The following is a 26125-nucleotide window of genomic DNA, read 5'->3' on the forward strand; positions in this document are numbered from 1 at the left end:
TTACTCGCTTTTTTTGACTTTTCATTCAGGAGAGAATTACAAAACTGAGGGTTATGTGGTTCTACCAAACACGATGAACCTACTTAAGAAGCACTTGGAGATCACCGGTGGACAGGTACAAACTTCAGAGCTGCTCATCTTAAGAAAGGAAAGGAAACAAAGTGATGGAGTTGACCTTTCTCTGTTTCCTGTGTCTTTACTCCTTCAGATCCGCACCCGTTTCCCTCCTGAGCCCAACGGTATCCTTCACATTGGACATGCCAAAGCCATCAACTTCAACTTTGGTTACGCAAAGGTACGAGCTGCTCATCCTTTTAAAGGACTTCTAACCGATTTAGCTTCATATAAGCAGGTGTAGACGAAGCAAAGCTGCGATCCGACTGATTTTAAACCTCAACTCTTCCTGTAGGCAAACAAAGGAATTTGTTTCCTGAGGTATGACGATACGAATCCTGAGAAGGAGGAGGAGAAGTACTTCACTGCCATCAGGGACATGGTGGAGTGGCTGGGTGAGCTTCAGTTGGTGCTTGACCTTGTGTTTTTGGGCTCCCTGCGCTCTTCAGGCCAGTTTTTCAGACTTGCGTCTGTGTTCCACAGGCTATGAACCGTATGCAGTCACACATGCATCAGACAACTTCCAGAAGCTCTACGAACTTGCTCTGGACCTCATCCGCAGGTGAGTGGAGCTTATTGTGAGGAGAAGGCGGTGGGTTGCACTCTTTGTCTGCCTATTTTCAGCTGCATTTGAATGAGCTTGAGTTTCAAAACGGAATCCTGATTTTATCTTTCATATATATAATTTTTTCTGATTTTTATCTATTGTTCTTATGTCTTTCTTCTGTTTTAATGTCTCTGTAAAGCACTTTGAATCCCCTTGTTGTTGAACTGTGCTAAATAAACCTGCCTTGCCTGCAGGGGCCATGCGTACGTGTGCCATCAGAAGGGCGAGGAGCTGAAGGGTCACAACGTTCCTCCGTCACCGTGGAGAGACCGGCCCGCTGAGGAGTCCCTGGTGTTGTTTGAGAGGATGAAGAAGGGCGTGTTTGCTGAGGGAGAAGCCACCCTGAGGATGAGGATGGTCATGGAAGATGGCAAGATGGACCCTGTGGCGTATCGAATCAAATACACGCCTCATCACCGGACCGGAGACAAATGGTGTGAAAACACTTTCTTTTTCATCCATCCTTCCATTTTCTGTGGCTTTTCCTAATACTCGCTCCTCTTATCTCCGCCCTCAGGTGCATCTACCCCACCTATGACTACACCCACTGTCTGTGCGACTCTATCGAACACATCACACACTCGCTGTGCACCAAAGAGTTCCAGGCCAGGTATGTGTCTGTGTGTGAGCCTCGTGTTGCCCTGTTTTTGGCCAGTTTCTGACCTTTTCTTCACTGCCCCCTCAGACGCTCTTCGTATTACTGGCTGTGTAACGCTCTGGACGTTTACTGCCCCGTTCAGTGGGAATACGGGCGCTTGAACCTCACCTACACCGTCGTGTCCAAGAGGAAAATCATCAAGCTGGTGGAGACCGGTGTTGTGAAGTAAAGGAGCTTTTATTTGTGCTATTTTCTTCCAGCCTGATGGTTGTTTTTATAGTTCCAGTATTAATCTGTAACGCTCTCCAACACATTGTAGGTTGTTTCTGTTTTACACGGATGGTTTTCTGTGAGCATAATGCGGCTTTTCTGCTTGCAGAGACTGGGACGATCCCAGACTCTTCACTCTGACTGCGCTGAGGAGAAGAGGTTTCCCCGCAGAGGCCATCAATAACTTCTGTGCGCGGGTATGCAGAATAAATGCAGCAAAAAGAGCCTGAAGTAACGATTCTGTGGCGTGACGATGTGTCGCATCTCCTGCAGGTTGGAGTCACCGTTTCCCAGACAACCACAGAGCCCCACATGCTGGAGTCGTGTGTGAGGGACGTGCTGAATGACTCTGCTCCTCGGGCCATGGCTGTGCTGGAGCCGCTCAAAGTCACCATAACCAACCTCTCTGAGAGCGCTCAGGTCTGTCCAGCAGAATGTTCTCCCTTTCACACACCCGACCTCGTGAAATAACCTCTGCTGGTTTGTAATCTCAGTCGGACGTACGAGTCCCGGACTTCCCCGCCAGTGAGGCCAAGGGCAGCCACACAGTCCCGTTCACACGAACTATCTTCATCGAACAGGCCGACTTCAGAGAGGTTGGAGAGAAGAAAAAGCTAAACTTAGCAGGTTTGGACTCGTGGGCCGAGGATGATGATGAATCTGTTGCCTTCTGCAGGTGATGGAGAAGGGCTACAAGCGTCTGACTCCAGAACAGCCCGTGGGGCTGAGACATGCTGGGTACGTCATCTCCGTCCAGAAGGTCATCAAGGTGAGAGCCAAAGTAGTTTGACTCAGTCGCCCTTACAGGGAAAATGAACCTTCAGGTCACCCCTGAAGGCATAACAAAGCTTCAGACTCGTACACCTGCACATATATGCCTCCTAAACCTTGTTTTTTATATGAAAACATGTTTATCTTTAGTCGTTTCCACACATAAACCTGCAGTATATGACATACTGCAGAGTTTACTTTGACTGGTCTCTGGTGTCACGTCTGGAAAACGTCTGAATGTGTTAATAGATCAGCCGCTGGGTCTCCCTGTGGATCTATTTTATCTGTGGTTCTGCAGTATATTACCACTTTCCACCCAGGTGTTATCAGCCCAAATTATGGCTTTTGCTGATTAGTTTATGCAGGAAGCAGGAGGGGTGGGTTTGCTATTTTTACACGAAGAAGAAAGGAAGAAAAAAAGCAAAGAATCCCTTAGGAATTGGTCAGGAAAGCAATTTGCCATCAGTGGCGTCAGATGCAGGGTGCCTCCACCGGGTGGAGAGATAACAGTTTGATCCAGTTGCACATGCAGCCGTTTTCTCATGCAGTGCCAAACAAGTAGCAAAGAGAAGCTGATTATTTTGTTCCTGTGAGTCTTTGCTGCTCAGCTGCTGTCTGAGGAGGCAGAGCGGCAGCAGAAGGAGAAAAAACCTCTTCTTTCTTAGAACTCTCAGGGTGAAGTGGTGGAGCTGGAGGTGACCTGCTGCAGTTCTGAAGCTGCAGAGAAGCCAAAGGCCTTCATCCACTGGGTCAGTCAGCCGCTGGTGTGCGAAGTGCGTCTTTACGAAAGACTGTAAGTCACGCTCAACCTCTCTCATTCCCCTACGAACGAGCTGCTGCAGGCTGTAACTGAAAGTTCTCCCGCTGTGTTTGTAGCTTCCTGCACAAACATCCAGAGGATCCGTCTGAAGTGCCCAATGGCTTCCTGAGCGACATCAACCCCGTGAGTTCCTGCCGATGTGTGGAGATGTTTCAGCATGGGGGGGCGACTCATTCCTTCTTCCCGAATATATTATAAACCGATGGGTCGCTTGCTATAAGCCAAAATAGTTTATTTTCCAAAGAAAACTTGTGATTTACCTTTTTTAGTAAAGCTTTTTAATTGAATATCTCAAATTAATATTCATAATCAGTATTTTACTTCCATTTATTTCCTTCTTAGTCTCTTATGTTACTTATATTAAGTTTTAGAATTTCATGGTTTTTTGTTTTATCAGTTTATTTATTAATGACTTATTTAACACATTTATATTCTTTGTATTATTAACAAACTTGTTTGAATATTCAACCCATCTCTTTATAATTTTTTTTACTTATTTATTTTATTGTATTCTTTATTTTATTTTATTTTTTATTATGTTTATTTCTTATTTATTTGAAATAATGAATAAGGAGTGCCTGTTTTTCATTATGTATATTCATAATATCTTCCTGCCAACGTGTGGAGCAGAAATGCTTGGATTGACGGACATTTTTCAACTCATTCCTTCTCTCTTTTCTCCTCAGAATTCCCTGCAGGTGATCAGCAGTGCCTTAGTGGATACCTCGGTCAAAGGAGCAAAAGCTTTTGACAAATTTCAGTTTGAGAGAGTTGGATACTTCTCCCTGGACCCCGACAGCACCGCCAACAAGGTACAGAAAGACCAGCTTCCAGGTCGAAATACAAACCCTGGGGTGACCGAGCCTTTTCTGTTGCTGCCCCCAGGCTCAGGAATAAGCCCCCCCCCTGAGATGTGTCTTATTTCTGACCTGAGCCTCTTTAAATCTAAGCTAAAACCTACTTATTTCAGACGGCTTTTAATACACTTTTATTATCTTATTCGATTTTATTGCTTTTAGTGTTCTTTTATTGTGTTTTACTTATTCTTTTCTCTATTTATTATCTGCTGTAAAGCACCTTGTTACACTGAAATGGATTGTTGTAAAGGACTGTATAAATAAAGAACATCTACACTGGATCTGGCTCAAATACGTGGGAATTAGGAGCACTAACTGCACCTGTATCTTCTCTTCTCTGCAGCTCATCTTCAACAGAACTGTCACCCTCAAAGAAGACCCTGGGAAGATCTGATTGACTCCAGATCAAGCTGCATTGTTTTCATTGCTTCTTATGTAATATCAGCAAGGGCCCTATATATATTCGTTTGGTCTCAACATTTCCAAATGGCACTTCAGGTACATAACTTCCACCTGTTTGTGGTGATTTAAGCCGACACTGCAGGGTTTCAGTGTTACCTGTCGGTGTTGAGTCCAGTTTTCTTTTTTTTTTTTTAATTAAATAACTTTGATCACTGTTCAATAAATACCTTTTGCATCAATGTTATATATAGAAATCTATATATAGACTCTCAGCTGGTGTTACATGGAGGAGGTGCTCTCAAATGCCATATTTGATTTTTCTTACAAAAGCGGTGGGTAACTGCCATCCCACCGTGTGTTTTTAAGACCCAGATGAGTCCTTTTGGAAGGATAAAAGAATAAATAACATTATAAGAAAATAATAATTGGTCCGTGTGCTAATTGTGAGAAGTGGGAAAACACATTTAACATTGAGTCTTTTTAACAAATGTCCCTTTTATTGTTCCACAATGAGGAAATTCACACTGTTTTGTACAACTCTAATCACAAATAATAGATGGAACGCTTGAATTTCTTCAATTTTCGCCATATAAACCACAACGTTCAGAGTTTAAAGGATCAGTACAACTTTTTCACAGACTTTATCTTGCAAAATAATTTCGTTGCTATGTTTCATTCATCAGTGAAAGCTGTATAATTTTTCCCACTTTACTACACAAGCAGGGGGTAGTTGAAATTAGTACTATGGCGTGTCTTTGATCCATAACATTGAGCAATATGGGTTCATACCGTGCCACAATGTCATGCGTGGGAATTAACCCTCAACTGCCCAGAGCTTCCCAGGTACCGCCGAAATATTCGGCGCATCTCTTTGCGACTACCTTAAAAGATTCGGAGGCCAATGAACCACTAGGAGAGTCTCTTTGGCATAACTGCGATTTAAGGTGGACTGATATCTGTTCCATTTTGCCGGCTGCTTTGCTCGTGTGAGTCGCCTTTAAAAGACTACTACACAAGCACCAGTTATCGCGATATCATGTGTGGGAAATACCGCGAGAACTCAACGGAATTGCAAATCGGTCGCTCATTGGTCGAAGGGCACTGTTGTAAGATGGCGCCCAGCGAAATATTAGTGGTGTAGTGAAAAAAAAATTACAGCTAACCATTTAAAGATAACCACTAGCAAATAAAGAATTAAGCAGCCACTGAAAACATTAGCTGAACGTTGCCTTCCTGCGAGTTAGAAGAGGAGCGTCGTCGTGAGGGTAGAGAAGAGCTGGTGGGCGGCTCAAACCTCGGCCCGTGTAGGAAGAGAGGTAGTTAACGCGCCTGCTAATGTTAGCCTGTTAGCTTTGGATACATCAGAAAAAATGTAATTGGCGTTACGATGCCGAGACAAGAGCGTTGCATCGAGACCGTTGTTTTTAGCACAGGTAGCATCTGACACGAGAGGAGCTTTAGTCTCCCGTTGTTATAATGGTATTAACGCGATTCGAAATTGCTGTGGTTTTTATCTAATTTGCAAACAACACGCGGCTAGCTAGCAATGTACCTGGCTAACCTAGCATATTGTGTAATCAGCTGTTTGAATAGATGTTCAGATCGGAGACCACATGGATTACGGTGATGTGATTTGTGTTTTAAACGTGCATGTTTTGTGATGCAGTCGCCTGAAATACAACTTTGCTGCATCGGATTTGGAAAGTGACCGCGCTTTTGTCTCAGCTCGTTTACACTCAGAGAAAATTAACCCTTTCCTATTACGATCTCTGTGTTAACGCCGGTCAATGTGCAGCAGGTCAGCGCAGTGTTTTGTGTGTTTTTCTTGTTCATTCCCTCTCTAAAATCCACTTGGTCTCGGGGTTACGTCCGCAATAGTTTTGTCTGGAGTTCTGTAATTTGGCTCATGTGGATATCACGTTAAATACTCTTGAGATTTGTAGGAATTTGAAATAATTTTTGATCTATCCTGAACTATCCACAGGTTCTGTTCTGCGCTGCAATGAACAACTCCATGGATGGCACCGGCTCCTATGAGGAGCTGGTGAGGCAGAAAGCTCGCAGCATCCCTCAACATCGCATGAAGGAGTTCTTGGAGTCCTTGGCCAGCAAAGGTCCAGATGCTCTGCAGGAGTTCAGTCAACAAAGCGGAGACACTACAACCACCACCGCCACCATGGTTTACCAACAAGAGGCCAACTGCATCTACACAGACAGCACCGAGGTGGCAGGGTCGCTGCTGGAACTGGCGTGTCCGGTAAACAAGCATTTTACTCGATTATATTCCACAACATTTAAAAAGATATATCAGTAGCATCTCTGAACATGCACAAGACTGGGTTTGAATTTTAGATCGCTCCCTTTTTGAGGTCTTTGTTCCGATCCTCGTCTCTGATTCTTGTGTAAAATGTGGAGCTTTGTCTTCTGAAAGAGTTGTACCAACAGCACAGCTGAGTAATGCCAGCCGCAGCCAGTAAAAGGAATATGAATTCTGCAGAAAGGAGCTCGTGTTGCGTCAGGCATATGGAAATGGTTTTGTTTTTGGAGCAGACCACCGTGTAAAGTTGAACTCGCAGGTAGTCTGATAACGAACCTGTTGTTGCATGAAAAATGCAGGGAATGTGTGTCTCCTCGCTGGCAGCACCCTGTTTCCCATTAAGGGAAAAGCTTTATGTTTGCAGCGAGTATTGCCAGCGGCGTCTGACCTTTTCTTGGAAATGTTTATGCAGTTATTACCTTTGCTGATATTATACTTAAATTGTGTTTTGAGTTTATAAATTGAGCTGAATGGGAAAACAATTTGACAACTGTGTAATAAATCGTAAAACTGTAGCCTTACCTCTAATGTCTCAACTCCGGGTGGCAAAGAGACTTATTTTTTTATATCTCAGTATGTAACAGAGTTGATGGGATCCGGTCTCGTCGACACAGCTCCCTGCTGAATTGTTGAGTCTTGAGGGAAACCAAAAGCAACTTGCCTAGAACTTAGTTTATTCTTGCTTGGTCCTGACGGCTCACACATTTGGTTGTAATTTAAGTTATATCCATACTGATAAAATGCTTTGATTTTGTTTTTTTAACCTTTTTTACCTTCAGTAATTGGGCTTTTCTTGACATAAAGGCTGATTTGTAAATTAGAACTAATCTTAAAGTGGTCTTTGTTGATGTAATCCAACCTAATTGATCATAAGGAAGTATTTCTGTCCTTAGACCGGCTTCTGATCAGCACTGTTCTCTGATGCAGGTTCAGGTGCAGGTCCAGCCACAGCAGCAGCAGATACAGATACAGGAGTCTACATCTCAGCAGCAGTCCGTGCAACAGAATACAGAGCAGCATATAGTACAGGTCTGTATGTCTGTTATGATGTAGATTTGAGTGTATGACCTGGTCTTGATGCTTAAAATGATCTGTCAGCTCAGTACTGGATTACAATCTTTATATTTAGGTGCAAATTCAGGGTCAGCAGCAAGGTCAGATGCTCGGCCAGGTTCTCCAAGTGCCCTCTGGCTCCCATCAACAGCTCCAAAATGTGACGACTGCACAGCTGATCCAGCCTGGAGAACTGACAGAGGAGCAGCACCAGCAGGTAGGTGCACAAACCACACAGCTGCAGATTTAATTTTGTTGACCTGGTTTCACCTTTGACCTCTTTAATTGTAGCTGCAAGCCCAGCTGGTTGCTGCTGTCGCAGGAGGACAACAGATCCAAATCCAGACAGTGGGGGCCCTGTCGCCCACCCAGCAGCAGGACAGTGCAGAGAGAAGAGCAATGGGAGCCACAGTTGCCACGTCCCAGGGAGCCGGCGTCCTGCAGCCAGCCAAGAAGCGCAAAGTGGACATGCCCATCACTGTGTCCTACGCCCTGCCTGGCCAACAGGTAGCCACAGTCTTGGCAATCCCTCAGGGCCAGGGCCAGCAGCAAAGTTATGTGTCCCTGCGGCCAGACCTCCTAACTGTGGACAGTTCCCACCTTTACAGTGCCACCGGTACCATCACAAGCCCCACAGGGGAGACGTGGACCATCCCCGTGTATTCTGCTCCCGCTGGGTCCGGAGGTCGCGAGCAGGTGACACACATTGCCATCCCCCAGGAGGCATATGGAACTGTGCAGGTTGCGGGGACAAACACTACAACCATGACAACCATGCCAACACAAGTCACCGTTGAGAATGACAAGCTGAAGAACGCTGTCAGTCAAAGCCAGACCGTGCAGGCCGTTTCCAGCATAACGAGCTCTGGAGGGATGGGCAGCCAGGAGGAGGTGGTGCACACGCTGGCTGCAAACACGCTGTTCCCTGCTCAGCTGATGAACGGAAACATCCACATCCCCGTGGCTGTGCAGGGCTACTCCAATGCTACACAATCCCTTATTTGGGATCCCCAGCAGCAAGTGCTGCACACGCAGGGGCTGTCAGCGCAGGACGCACAGCAGCTACAGGTATTAAACGAGCTGTGCAGGTGGATGTGGTAGATGTGTGCGTCCTCAGGCCAGCTGGCTGAACAGTGTTTTATGTGCAGGGTCAGACGGTGGTAGCTGAGGTGGACGGTCAAGGCCAACAGCAAGTGCATGTGCAGGAGCTGCTGCTGCCTGCCACCCTGAAGCCAGAGGAGGGGCTGGACGTGTGGCGGCTCTGGGCTCAGCGGAAAAACGCCGAGTTGGAGAAGTCGGATAAGAATAAACTGGCCCCAATAGGCCGTAAGTGAGCAGAAACGTTTATGAGGGACTGAACCTTTGCTTTTTTATTTTATACTTTTATTTCATGCACACATGCTCCTCTAATTCCTGTTTCAGGGCGCCAGGCTCTGCGTTTCCAGGAGGACTTGGTGTCCTGTGCGGTTGCTGAGCTCTGCATGGGTCTGTCTATGATGACAACAGAGGCCCAGGGATTGGAAGGGGAGTCCTATGAGGCTGATGTCCTTTACTACGTATTTCTGTGCATACAAAAAGTGAGTCTCAGGTGTTTTCTTTGCCCAGCAGCATAACTTTCTACTTGTAAGATATAGAAAATGGAAGCTGTGGAGTTTTTAAGCATGATTTTAAACGTCAGTGTAAAGTCAAATAGCTGCTCTGCTGGTTAGAAATCAGGATCTTTCTGTTTAAAGATCTCCACGATGATGGTGTGTCAGAGTTTTGCTGTGTCCAAATCGCAGTATGTTTCTGTATTTATCAGACGCTTTCATCCAAAGCGACTTACAAATGAAGATATAACAGCTTTATAAAAAGCTAACAATAAGCTCCATAGAAGGAACCCAGGAGTCCGACTCTGTCAGAGGGGACAGAGTAGAGATAGGGTGCAGGCATAGAAGGAAGTGCAGAAAGATAAAGTGCAGAGATAGAGGGGGGAGGGAAGTACAAGGTAAGTGCTGGGATAGGAGATGCTCTCTGAAGAGCTGGGTTTTCAGGAGCTTCCTGAAGATAGACAGGGACGCCCCTGTTCTGGTAGCGCTCGGTAGGTCATTCCACCATCGTGGGACGACACATGAACAGAGTTTGGATTGTCTTAGGCGTGGTGTAGGAGCTGCTAGACGACAATCCTGGGACCAACGGAGGGACCCAGTTGGGACAGAAGCCTTTGCAGGAGCATTCAAGTAGATGGAGCCGTTCCATTAAGCTCTTTGTAGCTAACATCAGGGACTTGGATCTGATGCAGGCGGCTAAGGGCAGCCAGAGGAGCTCAATGAACAGAGGGGGGGCATGTTCTTTTAGGCTGATCCAAGACCAGACGCACCGCCGCGTTCTGGACCATCTGCAGAGGTTTCACAGGCTGGAGACCAGTTAGGAAACCAGTTAGGAAACCAGTTAGGAGACCAGTTAGGAGACCAGTTAGGAAACCAGTTAGGAGACCAGTTAGGAAACCAGTTAGGAAACCAGTTAGGAGACCAGTTAGGAGACCCGTTAGGAAACCAGTTAGGAGACCCGTTAGGAAACCAGTTAGGAGACCAGTTAGGAGACCAGTTAGGAAACCATTGAGGAAACCAGTTAGGAAACCCGTTAGGAAACCAGTTAGGAGACCAGTTAGGAGACCAGTTAGGAAACCAGTTAGGAGACCAGTTAGGAGAACAGTTAGGAAACCAGTTAGGAGACCAGTTAGGAGACCAGTTAGGAGACCAGTTAGGAAACCAGTTAGGAGACCAGTTAGGAAACCAGTTAGGAGACCAGTTAGGAAAGAAGTTAGGAAACCAGTTAGGAGACCAGTTAGGAAAGAAGTTAGGAAACCAGTTAGGAAACCAGTTAGGAAACCAGTTAGGAGACCAGTTAGGAGACCAGTTAGGAGACCAGTTAGAAAACTAGTTAGGAAACCAGTTAGGAGACCAGTTAGGAAACCAGTTAGGAAACCAGTTAGGAAACCAGTTAGGAGACCAGTTAGGAAACCAGTTAGGAGACCAGTTAGGAAACCAGTTAGGAAACCAGTTAGGAGAGCAGGACCAGCAGTAATAACTGAAACATGACAGCTCAGTCGTTATGTTGGAGTTGGATTCTTGGGCCTCACTTATCTAAAGCTCAATAGTTGACAACAGTGGGATCGTGTCCACGTGGGACTGGGCGATAAAACGATGGCTATCCATGGAGGAATAACTTAGTCGATGGATTACATTCGTCCATCTTTTGACAGACAACACGAACAGCCAATGACAGCGAGAGTTGTGCCGTGCTGAACCAATCACGTGGCTGGAATAGAGTCGTGCCAGCAGCTGGTCGTGTTTCTTTGTGCTGCTGCAGCCGCATAAAAACAGAAAATGAGTGAAGAAACGATGGAAGACGCAGCCCAAGGCGTAAGGGAAGACATTGTTGATGACATCGTTGATTAAAAATGGCCTGAAAGGTTCAGTGGTCTGGAGGTATTTTGGTTTTTTGAGTAGCGTGCATGTAAATGAGGTCGAGCTCATGTTCCGACAGAGACGGGGAATACTGCTAATCTGTTTCATCACCTGAAGCGGCGCCACCCGTTTGAGCACGAATGCAAACTTTTCTTTTACAAACGCAGCCCGGAACAAGTGCTGATCTTCCCCCGACAACAAGGCCTGTGCAGCAGCAACAGAAGACCACAGAGTCTGATATCTGACGAAATATCTAAGAGACACCGTGATGCTACAAATGCAGCAGCTTATTGTGCTGTAAAAGACGTGCAACCAATAAGCACCGTGGAAAATAAGAGCTTCAAGTGGATGCTAAAAGTTAGCTTATGAAGTTGGATTATAAATATATTGTGCAGCCCTGTGTCTCTATAAGAGTAATTGTTAGGTTTGAAAGCAGATCAAGCTCTTTATATGGCAGATTATAATATGAATAATAAGATAAACCGTCTAAAACACACTCCCTTCATTTAATTTCAGCTTGTCTGCTGTATCAGACCCAGGGAAACGTTCCTATCTGTCGGAATGGTCTCTGTGCTTCACTTCCTGGTCGCTTTATGCTGCTTTTCAGCACCGTTTGGGGGAATATTTGAAACCCAAATCCAATCTTATTCTCATTATTTCCTCTTGTGATTGTAAATGCCACAGCAGGCGCACAAGAACCTCTGGTCATAGTTGTTTTCACACAGCTGCAGCAGGCTTTGCCCAAGCAGGGGAATTAGTTGCCCCCAGGCAGGCATTAATGTCCAGCCCTGTTATATTTCCATTACTGCAGAACTGTATGTTAGTACACCTGGAAATGGCACTTTATACACATGCATCCTGACCTTTCCAACATGTTGCAGCATTATGTGGGTTTTGTCTGTTTTTGTGCACATGTGTTTTATGGGTGGGTGGGAAATATGATGGTGTCTGAGGCGTTGTTTCTAATGTGATGGTCTGCATCTCTTCTTCTTCTTCTTCTTCTTCTTCTCCCCCCTGCAGTATCTTTTTGATAACGGGCGCGTGGATGATATTTTCTCGGATCAGTACTACACTCGCTTTGCTCACAGTCTGCACCAGATCTTGGAGCCTTGGAGACCATCTGTTCATCCGCTAGGTGGGACACAACAGTGCAGATCAGACAGTGAATGGAAACCTCCCTCTGCTAAAAATGACCCAGAAATACATCGTTGCCCTGCCTGAAATAGGCTTAAAGTAGTTTTACTTGTAATGGCTGCTGTACTTAAAGGGGAACTCTGGTATTTTTAAACCTGGACCTTATTTCTGGCATGAAATACGTTCATCTACTCACTGAGAACAGTTTGGTGAAAGTCGGCATCCTTCAGAAGATATTTAGATAACTGGAGATCCATATAACGGAGTGAACGGGGCTTAGAGGATGCAGCCTCTAAATAAGGCATTATCTGTCTTTATTTCACCAATACTTTAAGAAGAATGAATGAATGAACGTGTGCTATAGCTCTGTTAGCTCATAGCTGCTGTTATGTGGCTACTTGCAGCTATAGGAGAGCTAACGGAGGGATTTCTACACAGGCACTCTACTGGGACCACTTCATCCACACGCCCCCCTGCAGCACAGTTTATTCACTCCGTGCTCTGTGACAGTCGGCTAACTTCACACAGAGTTTGCTGCTGATAGTTTTGTGCAACATGGCAGGATATTTATCAGATTTTGACGACAACTTTGAGTAAGATGGACGTTCTTATCGGAGTGAATGAGCTGTGCTGCAGGGGGGCATCGATGACATCATCCCAGTAGACAAGTGTGTAGAAAGCCCTCTATAAGCCCCCCGATAGCCGCCAATAACAACAACACAGCAGCTATGAGCTAACAGAGCTATAGCACACGTTCATTCATTCATTCTTCTTAAAGTATTGGTGAAATAAAGACAGATAATGCCTTATTTAGAGGCTGCATCCTCTAAGCCCCGTTCACTCCGTTATATGGATCTCCAGTTATCTAAATATCTTCAGAAGGACGCCGACTTTCACCAAACTGTTCTCAGTGAGTAGATGAACGTATTTCATGCCAGAAATAAGGTTTAAAAATACCAGAGTTCCCCTTTACTGTGAAATACACAGTGACACTGCAGATGTATTTCAGTGAAATGACTTTTTTGGATGTTAAACTGTTGAACTATTGAGAACAAATGATATACTAAGATGGTCATTTCAACTGCCCAATCAGTTACTGATTAGACATTTATAAAATACCTGCTTTAACCTGTTTAAAACCTGTATAAAGCTTGTTTTTCTGATTTCTAATCTGCTCTCTGCCTCTTCTCCCAGGTTATGTGATCCCCAGTCATGTGACAGAGGAGATGCTTTGGGAATGTAAACAGCTGGGAGCTCATTCGCCCTCAACGCTGCTCACTACCCTCATGTTCTTCAACACCAAGTGAGTTTCAAAGGGCTGTCGCGGTGCTCAGTGATTCGATGTTGCAGCCCTTTGTGAAATCCGAGCTCGTGTTATCTTTGAAGTCCAAAGCTGTGTTTTTTTGTGGCTTTTTTGGCTAGTCTAGAAGTTTCAATAGATTAGAAGTCTTCAGTTTGTGGGTAAAGGCGACACATATTCTTTTTTTAATGTGAAAATGGCCTAAACTCCTCCTGAAGTGGTTAAATCCCAATGTTCTGCACACAGCAGGCCATGAATAATACATATCAGCAGCAGCTGTGGGTCACATATAAGTTGACAAAGACTTTTCACCTGTAAAGCTTTGCCCTTGGAGTTTTGCAGTCGGTACCAGAGCAAGGACAGACTTCTGCTTCTGATTAGCGGCCGAGCTGCAGGCATCTTCTCTGTTGTCATTAGATTCAGAGTGGGTGAGGTTTTAGAGAAGTTCTGGCCTCCCTCTCAGGTGAACATCTGCCTATCTTTGGTTTTTGGCTGGATATTCATGGTGTGGTTCAACTCGGCTGCTCTTGCTGGTCCGTTTCCTTGTTTTCTGTCTTAAATCTGCTTTTAGCACATCTTTAGGCATGGATTCCCAAGCGGTGGAGGCAGAGACAGTCACTGTCTGTCTGTGGCAGACGGACGACAAACGCTTGCATTAAAGATTTAAGAGCATGTTTGTAATCCAAGGGTACCGGTTTATCTGTAGCTCACAATTAAAGGGGAACTCCGGTGTTTTTAAACCTTATTTCTGGCATGAAATACGTTCATCTACTCACCGTTTTAAACAGGTTAAAGCAGGTATTTTATAAATGTCTAATCAGTAACTGATTGGGCAGTTGAAATGACCATCTTGCTATATGATTTGTTCTCAGTAGTTCAACAGTTTAACATCCAAAAAAGTCGTCTCACTGAAATACATCTGCAGTGTCACTGTATTTCATATTAAAGGGGAACTCCAGTGTTTTTAAACCTTATTTCTGGCATTAAATACGTTCATCTGCTCACTGAGAACAGTTTGGTGAAAGTCGGCGTCCTTCAGAAGATATTTAGATAACTGGAGATCCATATAACGGAGAGAACGGGGCTTAGAGGATGCAGCCTCTAAAGAAGGCATTATCTGTCTTTATTTCACCAATACTTTAAGAAGAATGAATGAATGAACGTGTGCTATAGCTCTGTTAGCTCATAGCTGCTGTTATGTGGCTACTTGCAGCTATAGGAGAGCTAACGGAGGGATTTCTACACAGGCACTCTACTGGGACCACTTCATCCACACGCCCCCCTGCAGCACAGTTTATTCACTCCGTGCTCTGTGACAGTCGGCTAACTTCACACAGAGTTTGCTGCTGATAGTTTTGTGCAACATGGCAGGATATTTATCAGATTTTGACAATATGAACGACGACTTTGAGTAAGATGGACGTTCTTACCGGAGTGAATAAACTGTGCTGCAGGGGGGCGTGTAGAAAGCCCTCTATTAGCCCCCCGATAGCCACCAATAACAACAACACAGCAGCTATGAGCTAACAGAGCTATGAGCTAACAGCAGCTATGAGCTAACAGAGCTATAGCACACGTTCATTCATTCATTCTTCTTAAAGTATTGGTGAAATAAAGACAGATAATGCCTTATTTAGAGGCTGCATCCTCTAAGCCCCGTTCACTCGCAGACAGTCGGACGATTGGTTAAACGCTGCTTATTGGTGATGTTCAGGGGAGACCCATAAACCTGTGTCAGGTGGGTTTTGGGTCAGATAAATACAAAATATGGCAGATTTTAGTAGTTTGGGTGAAAAGGTGATGCTGAAATATTCAATGTATGGTTGTCAGGAATCGATTTTCACTGTTTGATGCGCTCTGTTCTGTGGTTTATGGGATTGAAAACGTCTCCTTTTGGGTTAATCTGCATTTCATGCATATTCCTACTAAAACTCACCTGCAAATCAGTGACTGTCATGATGTTCTTTACATGTAATGCAGACTAAAAACTGTTTTCTCAATCATTGCTCTGCCTTACAAACAGTGACCGATATGTATTCTTTTTTTTTTTTTTTAAATAGGTATTTCCACCTAAAAACTGTGGATCAGCATCTAAAAGTGGCCTTTTCAAAAGTGTTGAGACACACCAGGAAGAGTCCCAATAACCCCAAAGACAAGAGCACCAGCATCCGTTACCTGAAGTCCACCGAGAGGTTCATAGGGCAGAAAGGTAAGAGCACAAATGGGTCGTGTTTGTGCTGGAAACCCCATGGTGAGGATGACTTAAGGCTGAATGTTTGCTCTTCCTTTGATTCAGTGACTGATGACATGTACTCGGAGCAGCTGGAAGACCCGGATAACCCGCTGCGATGCCCCATCAAACTCTATGACTTCTACCTCTTCAAATGGTAAATATGAAGGAGGATGAAGGAGAAACGAGCAAGAAGCCAGACTTTGGCTCGAGCTCCAAAAAAACGACGCATTAAATCCAGCATTTGTGTGCAAAAAGCAGAAACCTGTCGGTTGTGATGGCCCAAGGTTGGTCATCGCTTAATGAAAGGAGCTGCTGCCTTCAGAGTTTGTGTAACCACACGTGGGGGGGGTGGAGGGGATGTTTTACTCGGTGCTGAAGCGCTTAAATGTGAGGGAACACTGTTGCTTAGCAACTGGCAAAAAACACGGAGGCTGCAGAATTCTTCTTTTGTGCTCGTTTCCAAAAGGCGAATAATAACCTTATTTTGTTGTTGGGGGGGCTTTTTTTTGCTCTTAATACCAACTTTCCTGCTATTTCTAAATCATGTCGGTAGCAGTCTGATGAAAAACTCAACCTCATGGTTTTATTTGGAGCCGGGTGGCGCTTCGAGTGACCAGAGAGATGTTTTAGGAGCTTTTCTAACGTCTCACAGGTTTATTTCCACAGGATCAGATTTAGTTGGTGGCAGGATGTTTGCAGAGATGTGTGTGATTTCAATTCAGTTCAGTTTTATTTATAAAGCGCCAAATTACAACAAAAGTCATCTCAAGGCACTTAGATAATATCGTCCAATTCAAGCCCATTCATTGTAATCATAATCCAATGAAATCCAACTAATTAATTTAAAAATAATCCAATTAATTCCAATAGAGCCAATTTAAAAAAATAATATCCAAGCTAAGGAAACCAACAGATTGTCTTCGGTCCAATCTCCCGTCCTGAGCCTGAGGGACTGTGGAAAGGAACGACTCCCTTTAACAGGAAGAAACCTCTGGCAGAACCAGAACCAGGAAGAAACCTCTGGCAGAACCAGAACCAGGAAGAAACCTCTGGCAGAACCAGAACCAAGAAGGGTGTCCATCCGCCTCGACCAGCTGGGGTTTGAGAAGACAGAAAAGAGGGAAAAGAGGGGGGAAAAACACCATAACACCATTCAAAGGATACCTGCTGGAACAGGGAAACACAAGTTAATAACCACAATAATGTCACAGGGACATAAAATCATTTGAGAAATTAAACAGGAGGGAAAAGAGAGGAAAGAGAGCAGAGGTGCATCATGGGAGCTCCACCAGCAGGCTGGGCCTATAGCAGCAGAACTATGGGATGTTTCAGGCTCACCTGAGCCATCCCTAACTATGAGCTTTATCAGAAAGGAAAGTTTCAGCCTGATCTTAAAGGTAGAGAGGGTGTCTGCTTCCTGAAGCCAAACTGGCAGCTGGTTCCACAGAGAGGGGCCTGATAACTGAAGGCTCTGCCTCCCATTCTGCTTTTAGGGGCCTGATAACTGAAGGCTCTGCCTCCCATTCTGCTTTTAGGGGCCTGATAACCGAAGGCTCTGCCTCCCATTCTGCTTTTAGGGGCCTGATAACTGAAGGCTCTGCCTCCCATTCTGCTTTTAGGGGCCTGATAACTGAAGGCTCTGCCTCCCATTCTGCTTTTAGGGGCCTGATAACTGAAGGCTCTGCCTCCCATTCTGCTTTTAGGGGCCTGATAACCGAAGGCTCTGCCTCCCATTCTGCTTTTAGGGGCCTGATAACCGAAGGCTCTGCCTCCCATTCTGCTTTTAGGGGCCTGATAACTGAAGGCTCTGCCTCCCATTCTGCTTTTAGGGGCCTGATAACTGAAGGCTCTGCCTCCCAGTCTGCTTTTAGGGGCCTGATAACTGAAGGCTCTGCCTCCCATTCTGCTTTTAGGGGCCTGATAACTGAAGGCTCTGCCTCCCATTCTGCTTTTAGGGGCCTGATAACCGAAGGCTCTGCCTCCCATTCTGCTTTTAGGGGCCTGATAACTGAAGGCTCTGCCTCCCATTCTGCTTTTAGGGGCCTGATAACTGAAGGCTCTGCCTCCCATTCTGCTTTTAGGGGCCTGATAACTGAAGGCTCTGCCTCCCATTCTGCTTTTAGGGGCCTGATAACTGAAGGCTCTGCCTCCCATTCTGCTTTTAGGGGCCTGATAACTGAAGGCTCTGCCTCCCATTCTGCTTTTAGGGGCCTGATAACTGAAGGCTCTGCCTCCCATTCTGCTTTTAGGGGCCTGATAACTGAAGGCTCTGCCTCCCATTCTGCTTTTAGAAACTCTGGGAACCACAAGGAAACCTGCAGCCTGAGAGCAAAGTGCTCTGCTGGGGAAATATCCAACTGTGAGACCTTTAAGATGTGATGGAGCTCGGTCATTAAGAGCTTTATATGTGAGGAGAAGAATCTTAGATCTTTATCTCCCTCTGCTCCCACAGGAGAGCATTTAATAAAGGTTTGTGTTGACATCTCTTTGATAAAGATGGGATCCTCACGCCATGTTCTGTGTTTTCTCAGTCCGCAGAGCGCTAAAGGCCGCAACGACACCTTCTACCTGACCCCTGAGCCTGTGGTGGCCCCAAACAGCCCCATCTGGTACTCGACTCAGCCTATCCCAAAAGAGCAGGTGGAGCAGATGCTCACCCGCATCCTCGCCATCCGGGAAATCCAGGAAGCCATTAACCTGTCTGAGAGCGTGCACTAGTTGGAGGGAAAACCTTCTTTCACCTGCCCTTCAGCCAGCCTTTGAACGCTCAGTACGAGCAGTTGTCTGTTCTTTGTCTTTGGGGGGGGTGGAGATGTTTCTGTGTGTGTCGGACTGTGGATGCACTCACAGCCTGATGGTTTATCTCACTCTGTTTTGGCCAAAGGATGTCGTGTCTGATCTTTTCGTTGGACCTGAACTCTAATTTAAATGTTATTTTAGCCGTTGGCTCTCTTCACCGATAGTCCAGAGTAATTGTTAATGGTTTTAATCTGTAAATATCATATATTTTCATGGGGTTGGCCTGTGCTATGCTGCTTCTCTCGTCCTTTTTCATCTGCCTTGGTCACTGAGATGTCAGTGAATACCTCAGTGGTATTAAAACTTCATCAAGTAGCCAAACATAGGCTTAAAAAAAGAAACATTAAGGTATTTCACTCATGTCTGTGGCGAGCTGCCTTGATCCGGACGCTGAACTTCAAAGAAGACCGGCTTGTGAGTGAATGCTGCTCCAGCTGTGGCGCCCCCTGTTGGATTTCAGCACATCAGGACTTAGTTGCAGGTACGAGCTGAGGGTTCTCTCCTCAGGACATCGGCTCCTGGACTCGCCTGAAGAGGGATCCGTTGTATCATACATGTCTAGTGTACTTTAAAGCAGATTTCAGACTCTTAAAGAGTGGGTTAGCCGCTAATGTATAAAACTGGTAGCTCCTCCATGAACTGTAATGAGGAGGATGGCAGTGCCTGTGTGTTTTTTGAAACATGACCCTTTTTGTACAGCCACTACACCATGCGTCTGCCTTTCTGGTGTCATTAGCGCACGTGCGTCCTAAAAGCACCGAACGCCTGCGTAAAAGAGTTTAAAGCATGATAAAAGTCATCTCACAACAGCACTTTATCAGTGGTGGAGGCCCACAAACTTCAAATAAAACAACCAACTCTGGCGGCTCAGTGAAAATCTTGGCTTTACTTGATTTAAATTGACTGGAAAAGTTCTGCAGCTGCAGCATTTCACCGTGAGTAATAAGTGGAATAACAGGTCTGGCCTGGTGAGGCAGAGTAGTTCCTCATTGTTTCCTCCTCTGGTTACAAAGCAAAGTGCTGAGTCTGTTAGAAGGAATTATCCACAGGTCTGTTCCAGCTGCAGGGCACAAAGCATCCTCCCACATACCAGACTGTATGAGGGCTGTTCCTTTAAATCCACAGCCTGTATGGATGTTTCTGAGTTCAGGGTTTGTGTGAGGCCTGGTTGGTCTGAGATAAGGACGGCAGCACCCGACTCATTAGGTTTCTGGGGTGTAAAAGCTGTATTAGGGTCAGTGGCTGGTCCGGTGGGGGTTTCTGCCGATGGCGCTGCGGTCGCCTCCTTCCTCCTCGCTGTCCCTGTTCTGCGGCGCTTTGAGGTGGATCCTGAAGGTGTGGCTTCGAGCTCAAGCTCGTCCTCTGGATCTGAGGCCTGCCGGGACAGAGAAGGCGTCCCGTTAGGATGTCATCGGCTGTAATTACCTGTCCGGCGGGTGCTTATTTCTGTCTTCTCACCTGGCTGAGGCCCCTCCACCGAGCCAGTGGAGCAGACACTGATAAACAAACACGTACTGCTCCTGAACACACAAAGGAAACAGCTGTGAGCTGTGCTTCGGCACAAAGTGACAGATCTGTGGGATGACCGACTTAATTTAAAACAGTAAAATGTATTTTCATTTCACGTTAATTCTACTCCAAAGAATCCCTTTCAGATTAAGTATTTTAAATGTTTAAAATGTGCATTAGTCCTGCTTATTCTCTCACATCCTGGCAGATATGACACTGGAATCAGCCTCATTCTTTAAAGACATTTCAGATGTGATTCTTTAAAGACATTCAACACATTTCTGCTGCAGTGGGGGGGCTCACCAGAGTCTGGACCATGGACATTCGGTGCAGCCGCAGGTCCTCCACAGCTGTTTTGATGTCTGGTTGGATCCCTCTCGCGCACAGCTGCATGAGCCACAGCAACGTCACAAATGTCCCTGACCGGCCAACGCCTGCACTGCATTTCAGAACCAAAGCAATGACTTTAATCAGAGTTTCACTGGCTCTCCTGCAGTATGGTAAGCTGAGAAGTTACCTGCAGTGCACCACAGCTGGCCCCAGCCGGGGAATGGCTGCCAAATGTTGCCGCACATGCTCAGTAAAGGCGCTGAGAGAGGATGTGTTTGGAACGCCCTGGTCCGGCCAGGAGGGGTATTGGTAGTGAGTGATTATCCTGTCAGCTGGGCTGTCCCGCTGAGCCACAGCAGAGGTGCACACAGAAGTCAGCGGCAGCTTGTTGGGCACCAGACTGTGATGAATGAGCTGTTCACTCACCTGTCGCAGGTTGACGGTTGTGATAAAATAATCTGGACCTTGTTTGCGGGTCACTGTGGTCACTTGGTACAGCCCGTGATAAACCGTCCCCTGCTCCAGAGACCAGTACTTATCACACAGGACCTGGAACACAATGAAGAAGCCACACTATTGGCTGACATAAAGGTAAAAAATGTACATAAAAGCACATTATTACAAGGAATACTTTACACAGGATACACAGGACCTGCTCACAGAATGAAGAAGCCACACTATTGGCTGACATGAAGCTAACGCTAAAAGCTAACGTTGTATTTTAAAGGCATAGTTTGACAGTTTGGGAAATGGCACCAAACCTTTCATATGCTTATAAGACATATGCGGTTATTTAAAACCTCTCTGAGCACATACAGCCTGTGAAATGCACATCTGATGCTCATTAGCTTAGTTTGTATGAATCTCACCCATAAGTCCTCTTAATGCCACCACTTGTGCTAACTGGGTTTGTTTTTACAGAGCCAGGCAACAGGAGAACACAAACCAATGATTAATAAAGTGATACCGCTAAACATCTGAACCAGGCCATGCCTTTGATTCCAGCTACGGTGGCCCTGCAGGTCCAAACGGCATCGCAGAAACTTACTATGTTCTTGTGCCTCAGAGCTGTCACCATGACGATTATCCTGACGTTTTGCTCCCACACCATCCTCCAGAAGTCGGCTGTGGTGTTGGGCAAAGGGCCCTGGGTGCAGATGAAGTCTCTCTCTGATCCCCCCCCCTGAATCCACACGGAGGCAGACAGACTGATGATGATGATGACCTCGGGCCGGATAAAAGAGACCCAGAAAAAGGCCGTAAAAGATCTTACCGGCACGAAATTTGCATTGATGTAGTCGGAGTGTGGGTTTTGGTTTCGGACCGATAGCCTCACCCGACAGTGATCATCTGCAGATAAATAAAAGCCTGAAACCTTGCTCCACATACCTGCTGCGATCCGTTTTAATCAGAGAAGCTTTGCACTCACACGGCAAAATGACCTGATATCGGTTCTTTTCTCTGTTGGCCTCTGATTCCCCTGCTCTGGTGGGGAGGTCTCTGCCGACGTCATTCAGCTCCTGCACAGAGCCGTAGACATGAACTCTGAACAAATTCACTGAATAAATCAGATCCCAGTGTCGTATTTACCCCAAACTCCTGTTTAAAGCCTCTGTTGTCATTGGCAGCCAGAGTGTGGCATCTCAAACTCAGCTCCTGCAGAATCTGGGCTCTTGAGACGGCTTCCATTTCCTCATAGTTAACAAATAGAAGGACCAGAGATGACATTTATCCTGCTGTCATGTCTAATTCCAACGCGACACAAGCTTTAATCCCCTCAAACTCGTTATAAACAATGACTTTTTGGGTCATAAAGCCTGAACGGCTTCGTTCAAACCTTATATTTGTAGATAAGAAGATGCAGTTCAGCACATGTTCTGTTTGAGTAACGTTTTCTAACGTTTCCGATCGATTGGAAACATAATTGATTGGATTTGGTGGGCTTTGCCACCCTCACCTCATGTCTTCTCTTGTAACATCGACTGAGTCTGTGCTGATTTCGGTGTTGAGCGTGTGGAAAATCCTGTGAAAAATGAAAGCCGGTGAGATCAGTTTGACAAGCTGAGAACATCGTGTTTCCCTCTTGTAATGAAACTGTAACGTTAGCCTTTCACCAGAGGTCTGGCACAGCAGAAAAGTCTGGATCAAACACAGATCTGTGGCGTTCCCACAGTTGAAAGGTAAGGCCAAGCATTCACAGAACAATTACCGACCGACTCACCTGACAAGGATAAAACCTGTTCCAACAAGTTTCCAACCCCAGATACCTGCAGCACCACAACCCAGCTGTCGCGCTGTACCTGAAAAGCAGCTTTTCCTGTGTAATTGGGCCTCGGATCGGATGATTTAAGTCTAGCACAGGCTGGAGAGGAAGGGTCGAGGGCTGCGCTGCTCCATGACACCTTAAACCTGACCGGTTACGGTCCCACTCTCGGTGTTTGTCTGTGGGCAGGAACAAAGCTGATGGGTGGAGACAGACGGTGGAGGGAGGGAGGAACACTGAACTTCAGGGGAGGGATGTCAGTAAATGCCTCAGCTGTTCATACCTGCCACTGACACTAATGCTCTGAAAGACTATCGGCTCACATCTAAAGACGAGTTTTTAGTCCCAGACGAGCCTCAGACTAAAGATTTTACAAAGAGGGTCACTATTTACAAGACTACAACTAGATTTTTTAGATTTTTTCCCATCATACTCAGCAGAAAATGGAGGAGAAGCAGCTTTTAGCTGCAGCTGCTCTGCTCTGTGCAGCGGTTTGTAGTGAAAGACCCAACAAAAAGAGGAGAAAACGCCTCAGAATATGGCTCATTCTTCTACATCCGCCGACATGTTTGTTATCGACTGTCTGCTTCCTGTTTCTGATGCTGTCAGAGCTCATCTATTGGCTGTTGATGGTGTTACATCACTGCGACCTGCGATGATATTAAACACGTTTGATATGATGATCCAAAGCCCAAGACCAGGGAAAGACTGCAGATTACCGCCTTAAACTTAAAGATCGAGGTGACGGGAGTGCGCCGAGACTCCAGTTAGACTCCTAAAGACTCCGGTTAGACTCCTAAAGACTCCAGTTAGACTCCTAAAGACTCCAGTTAGACTCCAGTTAGACTCCTAAAGACTCCTAAAGACTCCAGTTAGACTCCTAAAGGCTCCAGTTAGACTCCTAAAGACTCCAGTTAGACTCCTAAAGACTCCAGTTAGACTCCAGTTAGACTCCTAAAGACTCCGGTTAGACTCCTAAAGACTCCAGTTAGACTCCTAAAGACTCCGGTTAGACTCCTAAAGACTCCAGTTAGACTCCTAAAGAGTCCAGTTAGACTCCTAAAGACTCCAGTTAGACTCCTAAAGACTCCAGTTAGACTCCTAAAGACACCAGTTAGACTCCTAAAGAGTCCAGTTAGACTCCTAAAGACTCCAGTTAGACCCCTAAAGACTCCGGTTAGACTCCAGTTAGACTCCTAAAGACTCCAGTTAGACTCCTAAAGACTCCAGTTAGACTCCTAAAGACTCCAGTTAGACTCCTAAAGACTCCAGTTAGACCCCTAAAGACTCCAGTTAGACTCCTAAAGACTCAGTTAGACTCCTAAAGGCTCCAGTTAGACTCCTAAATACTCCAGTTAGACTCCTAAATACTCCAGTTAGACTCCTAAAGACTCCAGTTAGACTCCAGTTAGACTCCTAAAGACTCCAGTTAGACTCCTAAAGACTCCAGTTAGACTCCTAAAGGCTCCAGTTAGACTCCAGTTAGACTCCAGTTAGACTCCTAAAGACTCCAGTTAGACTCCTAAAGACTCCGGTTAGACTCCTAAAGACTCCAGTTAGACCCCTAAAGACTCCGGTTAGACTCCTAAAGACTCCGGTTAGACTCCTAAAGACTCCAGTTAGACTCCTAAAGACTCCGGTTAGACTCCTAAAGACTCCAGTTAGACCCCTAAAGACTCCGGTTAGACTCCTAAAGACTCCGGTTAGACTCCTAAAGACTCCAGTTAGACTCCGGTTAGACTCCTAAAGACTCCAGTTAGACTCCTAAAGACTCCAGTTAGACTCCTAAAGACTCCAGTTAGACTCCTAAAGACTCCTAAAGACTCCAGTTAGACTCCTAAAGACTCAGTTTTTAGTTTTTTAATCAATCAAAACAGATGTTCTCCCTTAAGATTTAACTTCGCTGTGGTGTGACACAGATATATATACACATATATATACATATACACATATATATATATATATATATGTATATATATACACATATATATATATATATATATGTATATATATATATATATATATATAGGTCAGATGGTCCCTGACCTCTTTAACCCGGAGGGTGTGAAGATGATGGTTTAAAAAAGGATTTGCCTCAGTCCGTTTTACGGCTTGTTCTTCACCTTTGACCCCCGTCTGTGGATGACACTGAACTATGTCCACAAACGATGATTTCTGCAGGTGTTCCTGAGCTCAACATTGTTTTTTTTTTTAATTCAGTGTCCTCTGAGCAGCTCACAGCCATCTAATGATGAATTTAGGCCTTGTCTCTTGCCTCCAGATACTTGGAATCTTTTCATGATATTATCTACTTTAGGTGATAAAATATGATAAATCTTTCATCTGAACCTTTGCCCTTATTACTCTGCCTCTCTAAGGTGCTCTTTTTAATGCCATTTCATGTTATTCATGTTATTGGCATGTTGCTCCAGTAATTCCAGCTCTCTTTTTAGTACTCTCTTACTTTTTCAGCATTTGAACGCCTCTTTTTTAGACTTGCTGCTGCCATTAAAGTCAAGATGAGGGTCTTATTGTTGTGAACTTCCTTTTTAAATCTGTCTCAACCTTTGAATTAGTTTCCCTTTGACATGTTTCTTCTTTTGATTTGCAAATCATTTCATTTTGTTTCTATTTACACGGCACGTTCAACCACGTGGTTGTAGAATTTGATTATATACATGATTATATTTGTTTATGTTTATGTTTATGTATTTAGCAGACGCTTTTATCCAAAGCCACTTACAGGTAGGCATGTAGGGTAAAGGGGTCTTGCCTAAGGACCCATACTGGAGGTAGAACCTGTCATTGAACCCAGGTCACGCGCACGAAAGATGGAAATCATACCACTTCATTATCCAGCTCCAGCATTATTGATTATATACATGATTATATACATTATTTACATGTTCTTACGGTGTCATACGACAAAAAAAGACACAGCTTCAGTCTCACGGTTGCGACAGGGCTTTAAAAACAGGTTTAACAGGTGAAGTGCGCCGTCAGCATTCACGGCCTCGTTAACATCTCAGGTGTGACCGCGCTCGGCCCGTGATTGGCGTGTCCGTGGGAAAAAAAATGCCCGAGACTCCTGTTTCGTTTTCGATGAGCCCTTATCGCCGCAGCGCGACTCTGATTGGGCGGCAGAAGAAGGAAGTGGAAACATGTCGCCTTATTTTCGGGCGCTTTAAAGCAGCTTTTGGTCGGGAAGGTCACATACTTAACTTTGAGCTGGAGTCGCTTCGCGCGCACCGTGTCGTGTGAGAGGTACAGTCGCGCGCGTGGGTGACAGAAATGGTCCA

General features: G+C 45.4%; 4 protein-coding genes across 5 annotated transcripts in view; 3 read left to right on the forward strand and 1 right to left on the reverse strand.

Annotated features, from left to right (window-relative positions):
- The window catches only part of qars1 (glutaminyl-tRNA synthetase 1), a 152520-nt gene that overhangs the window by 1740 nt on the left and 124655 nt on the right, over positions 1-26125 (forward strand). The window contains exons 9-23 of one of the 2 annotated variants that reach the window (XM_072367798.1): positions 30-115; positions 209-295; positions 410-509; positions 598-676; positions 916-1155; positions 1239-1331; positions 1407-1544; positions 1699-1786; positions 1863-2009; positions 2084-2185; positions 2266-2358; positions 3026-3153; positions 3237-3303; positions 3867-3992; positions 4381-4839. In XM_072367798.1, the coding sequence (XP_072223899.1) occupies positions 30-115; positions 209-295; positions 410-509; positions 598-676; positions 916-1155; positions 1239-1331; positions 1407-1544; positions 1699-1786; positions 1863-2009; positions 2084-2185; positions 2266-2358; positions 3026-3153; positions 3237-3303; positions 3867-3992; positions 4381-4431 (1625 nt within the window). In that variant the 3' untranslated portion in view covers positions 4432-4839. Of the gene's footprint in view, positions 1-29; positions 116-208; positions 296-409; positions 510-597; positions 677-915; positions 1156-1238; positions 1332-1406; positions 1545-1698; positions 1787-1862; positions 2010-2083; positions 2186-2265; positions 2359-3025; positions 3164-3236; positions 3304-3866; positions 3993-4380; positions 4840-26125 lie in introns of those variants that run through there. The other variant, XM_072367799.1, reaches the window with a different exon arrangement.
- LOC140272377 (transcriptional regulator QRICH1-like) lies at positions 5528-18655 on the forward strand. Its single transcript, XM_072367800.1, has 12 exons — positions 5528-5755; positions 6424-6696; positions 7684-7785; positions 7886-8026; positions 8101-8877; positions 8958-9135; positions 9232-9386; positions 12279-12393; positions 13587-13695; positions 15753-15901; positions 15989-16079; positions 18457-18655. Exons 2-12 carry the CDS (start codon positions 6442-6444, stop codon positions 18641-18643), a joined length of 2259 nt encoding a protein of 752 aa, XP_072223901.1. The 5' UTR covers positions 5528-5755; positions 6424-6441; the 3' UTR covers positions 18644-18655.
- LOC140271285 (receptor-type tyrosine-protein phosphatase V-like) lies at positions 19609-22252 on the reverse strand. The gene is made up of 9 exons (XM_072366432.1): positions 22154-22252; positions 21993-22083; positions 21837-21913; positions 21612-21746; positions 20990-21112; positions 20751-20908; positions 20537-20672; positions 20183-20244; positions 19609-20099 (listed from the first exon to the last, which is right to left on the reverse strand). Exons 1-9 carry the CDS (start codon positions 22250-22252, stop codon positions 19871-19873), a joined length of 1110 nt encoding a protein of 369 aa, XP_072222533.1. The 3' UTR covers positions 19609-19870.
- The window catches only part of LOC140272384 (uncharacterized), an 8702-nt gene continuing 8614 nt past the window's right edge, over positions 26038-26125 (forward strand). The window contains exon 1 of the mRNA XM_072367813.1: positions 26038-26125. This exon is cut by the window's right edge and continues 198 nt beyond it. The gene's annotated coding sequence lies outside the window, so the exon portion shown is untranslated.

Source organism: Leuresthes tenuis, unplaced genomic scaffold (genome assembly GCF_036924035.1).
Source record: "Leuresthes tenuis unplaced genomic scaffold, fLeuTen1.0.hap1 SCAF_16, whole genome shotgun sequence".
NCBI lineage: Eukaryota > Metazoa > Chordata > Actinopteri > Atheriniformes > Atherinopsidae > Leuresthes > Leuresthes tenuis.